This window comes from Sinocyclocheilus anshuiensis, unplaced genomic scaffold (genome assembly GCF_001515605.1).
Source record: "Sinocyclocheilus anshuiensis isolate Anshui unplaced genomic scaffold, SAMN03320099.WGS_v1.1 scaffold402, whole genome shotgun sequence".
In the NCBI taxonomy this organism is placed as follows: domain Eukaryota; kingdom Metazoa; phylum Chordata; class Actinopteri; order Cypriniformes; family Cyprinidae; genus Sinocyclocheilus; species Sinocyclocheilus anshuiensis.
The window spans coordinates 202,884-207,023 of NW_015542375.1; the positions used below are offsets into that span (position 1 = coordinate 202,884).

General features: G+C 32.7%; 1 protein-coding gene across 2 annotated transcripts in view; it reads right to left on the reverse strand.

The window, feature by feature from the left end:
• The window catches only part of LOC107692256 (splicing regulatory glutamine/lysine-rich protein 1-like), a 7,798-nt gene extending 4,745 nt beyond the window's left edge, over window positions 1–3,053 (reverse strand). Inside the window, exons 1-4 of one of the 2 annotated variants that reach the window (XM_016491215.1) lie at window positions 2,952–3,053; window positions 2,727–2,863; window positions 1,559–1,759; window positions 109–775 (exon numbers count right to left, since the gene is read on the reverse strand). In XM_016491215.1, coding sequence (XP_016346701.1) covers window positions 770–775; window positions 1,559–1,759; window positions 2,727–2,863; window positions 2,952–2,973 — 366 coding nt within the window. In that variant the 5' untranslated portion in view covers window positions 2,974–3,053 and the 3' untranslated portion in view covers window positions 109–769. Of the gene's footprint in view, window positions 1–108; window positions 776–1,558; window positions 1,760–2,726; window positions 2,864–2,951 lie in introns of those variants that run through there. The other variant, XM_016491216.1, reaches the window with a different exon arrangement.
• Between the last annotated feature and the right edge of the window lie 1,087 nt (window positions 3,054–4,140).

Below are 4,140 nucleotides of genomic sequence, written 5' to 3' on the forward strand. Positions count from 1 at the left end.
CAAAGAGTGAAAAATTGAAGGGGGTCTGAATACTTTCCGTACCCACTGTGTATATATATATATATATATATGTTGTACTGTAGTGTAAATAAAGGAGTCTAGGACAACTTTTTATACCAATTAATTTCTCACAGTAAGTTTATTTTGAAAAGTCACTTATGTCACTTTTTCAATAGTCACCACCCTGAAACAACTATTGGACATGTCTATCATTATTATCCAGTATAAATATAGCCTAACGTTCATTATGTTGACTTATGTTTAGTGGGCCATGTTGTCACTATATATGGGATAAATCACAAGAATGGGAATTGTTTTGAGAAAACAAACATGACATACTAAAATACATAAAATCAATCCATTTTCCACAATATAATATTTCAAATGTATTACAGGCTATATAATGTCTTTAACAGTAAAACAAACAGCAAAAAAATTAAAAAACAAAAAAATAACAGGAGATTTTCATAGATACTGTATATGCAGTACATCACAGAACTCATGTAACAGCTCGCACCAATGTATAAAAAGATAATAGTACTGAAATTTTTGTCTGTAGGACACAATTCCAAAAATATTATCCTAATTTAATACAAATGGAGCAACTAGGTGTTTGAAACCAACATATAAAACCACTGCTAGAAAACAAGCATTTGTGCAATTGGATTTTTTTGACAAAACCTCACAGTTGCTATAAAAATAAATCCCTTAGGACATTTTCCCTGTGTGACAACTTGCCCCAGCCCCCTTATGTCTTCAGTCTTCAGCTTTAGTCCTGCAAACAAAGAGAGAATAATGTTAACTTCCAGTTTTCTATGAAAAAAAAACAAATGTGACAATTCAAGTGCTTGTAACTCTACATAAATGATTTGAGAAACACAGATTTTATATTATTGTTCGAATCTCATGCATTTGGTTTCTGGAAAATCTTTGGTGTTTTTTTTTGTCCTCTCTTCAACAAGTAAACCGGTTTGTCTGCATTACAGGGGCGGACCCATCCAGCAGACTATGAAAGCACTCGACTTCATCCAGGTGTTTTTAACGAAGTTTGACACGTTTAAACTGGCCAGGTTTGTTTTACAGTATATTACTTACATGTAAGAATGAAGAACATGAAACATGGCGAAAGTCAGTGAGGTAGAAAGTTTATGTAGATTAGCATCAAACGTGGCTCATCCAATCAGATTATCAGAACGATTCATTTGAGTCTTTTGTTTTGAACTGTAGTTAAGCAAAACTGAAGAATGGAGCATGTGCCCTAGATCTTTACGACTGTAAGTGCGCACCACACCTCAAGATCAGCCGTTTTTATGAGATGCCATTATCACGCCATTTTTACATCCTCAGTTAAAAAATGTAATTAAAACGTTAGTAACCTGTTCTTAACTCAAACTTTGTCTGCTCATAGACAAACGAATGGTACCAAACTGCACCAAAAAACAACCAAAAATCACCATAAAAGAAGTCGATATGCTTAATATCTCCTTCTGTGTCTCACAAAACCAAATTAATTTGGGCTTGTTTTAATTAAGTGTTTATAAAACCATAGTAAAGGTACCTCATCACTGGATGAAGAGGATGACCTGTGTCCGCGTCCGCGTCCACGTCCCCGACCATGACCATGTCCGTGCCCCTTTTTGTGCTCTTTATCCTTCTTCTTTTCCTTGTCTTTGCACTTGTCCTTCTCTTTGTCTTTGCTCTTGTCCTTCTCTTTGTCTTTGCACTTGTCCTTGTCTTTATCCTCTTCTTTGCAATCACTCTGAAAAAGCATGCATAAAACAGTACAATGCATCACATTCTAAACACCAGCATGTAGTAACATCTCTTATTTTACGTCATTATTAACCCTCAAGGGCTGAGCAACATTTTTGAGCTCTTGAAAGGAGTCTTCCGGGTTGAACTCGACACAAAACACTGTTCGCAACACATTTTGCTTCTGTAATCTGATTATAAACACATCAGGAAACTGAAAAGTGGCTTTAAAGGAAAAGTGCTTGGAGTGGAAGGGGTTAAAAAGTAAAAAAAAAAACAATGCAAATATTTTGATTTAATAGGAAATTCAGATTATTAACTGTCCGATCACATTATAAACACTTTCCAAATGTGTTATTGTAATATCATAGTGATAGAATTATATTAGTTATTATATATTTGATATTGATATTATAGTTTTTAATAATGTATTTATAGATTATGTATAATTATGTATAATTTAGTTATAATTAGAATTATTTATAATATATTTAATTAATTATAATTTTATTGTATTTATGTCTGTAAGCTTTGGTTTTTATTTTTATGTTTTCCGTTTTCATTTGAATTTTTATTCTAAAGTTTTAGTCATTTTCATCTATGTTTTTGTCATTTTTTTATTTTATTTATAATTTATGTCAGTTTTAGTTTCAGTTAGTCAAGTTAAACTAAATTAAAATGAAAAATGTTGCCTCGGCAACTCGCTGAAATAAGTTTTCTATATTTTATTTCAACTAACAACATTTTTATGGTTTTAGTTTTAGTTATCAATAATAATAATTTTTCAATACTTTTCATCTACATGTGTATAAAATGTAAAAGTTTTTAGTTTGAAATCAATATAACACAGAATTGACAATAACATTATGATAAGTATGTCAGGCATGTTGATGTTCTTATAACAGAAACTGTGATTTTTGACTTTTCTGTGTATTAGAAAACGTTCATTGACCATCATGATGAAATATTCTTACCTTTGGCTTGTCACTATCTTTGTCTTTGTCCTTACACTCTTTATCTTTTTCTTCTTTGTCTTTATCTTTTTTTCCAAAGCCAAAGATGCCCTCCACCTCGTTGCCCTCCTGCTTCTTCACCTCATCATCTCCAACAGCTGCTCCAAAACAGGAATAAAACTGTTAGTTTCTCTTAGAAATCAACCAGTGTGTGTTTACTGGTATATCATTTCTGCATCTGTTTACCTGAGCACAGATCGAAGTCCATGATGAATAAGCAGTGAATGTGATCTGGTTGAGATGACAGCAGTATTTATCATCAACATCAGTGTTTCTACCGGGATCCACCCAGAGGTTTGTGCCTCATTAATATTAATCAACGTGACGTAAGATTCGCCCTAGCTGATTGGCTGAAAGACAGACAACGCTAAGTATGCATTAAAATGAGCGAAACTCTTTACTGTATAGAGCGAAGGCTTTGCTCATGAATATTAATTAAATAACGAGTAGTCTCAGCTGATTGGCTAAGAGACGTCGATAAGTAGGTGAGTGGGCTGACTAAATAAGGAATAGCTTGTGTTTATTAATTACGTGGTGCGGTGTGATTTAATTTCGTATTTTAATTTGAAATTTAAATGTAAATTTAATTCACATTTAACAACTTATCTTTCTAAAAAATAGCACAATATCTGGATAAATAAATAAATAAATAAATAAATAAATAAATAGGTAATTCAGACTGTTTTTACTCGCATTTCTGTGAGAATTGCAAGATATAAAATCTGAATTCTGACTGTTTCTCTTGCAATTTAGCGTTAAAATGTCGCAATTCTGACAGGTTTATTTTCTAAATTCTGACTTTACATTGATTTTTTTTTTTTACCTCGCCACGGAATATCTCCAAGTATATCTCGTAACTCAAACTTTTTTCCTCAGAATAGCGAGAAGGGAAAAGGTCAGAATTGTTATGCAGTTTTTCTCAGTCGCTTTGGTGCATTTCTCGAATCATCCACAATATTTGAAAAGAAGTATGTGCATTTCTCAAAACAATTCGTACAAACAGCACCACACGATGGATTACCTGCAAAAGCCTGTAACTTACTCAAAATCTTCAGTTCATCTCTCAAAAGTAAGAATTTATGTCAATGAACATATCAGTGACATCAGAATGAAAAGTCCTTGTGTCATTGTTCACAAACAAGATGCTTAGTCATGTTGTCAATATAACAGTGCACTCTGATGTAAACTATGATAGCAGTTTAGATGACAGTTACTGTATTGAAATGCAGAAGGCTGCACTTCTTATGCATGCTATATATCCATTTCAGAAGTACAAATTTACACACTACTGTATGTGGGATATGGATTGAAAGAGACTGGATAGAATTCCCAGTTACACTTTTACTAGTGGTCTGACCAAAAAAAAAAAAAAAAT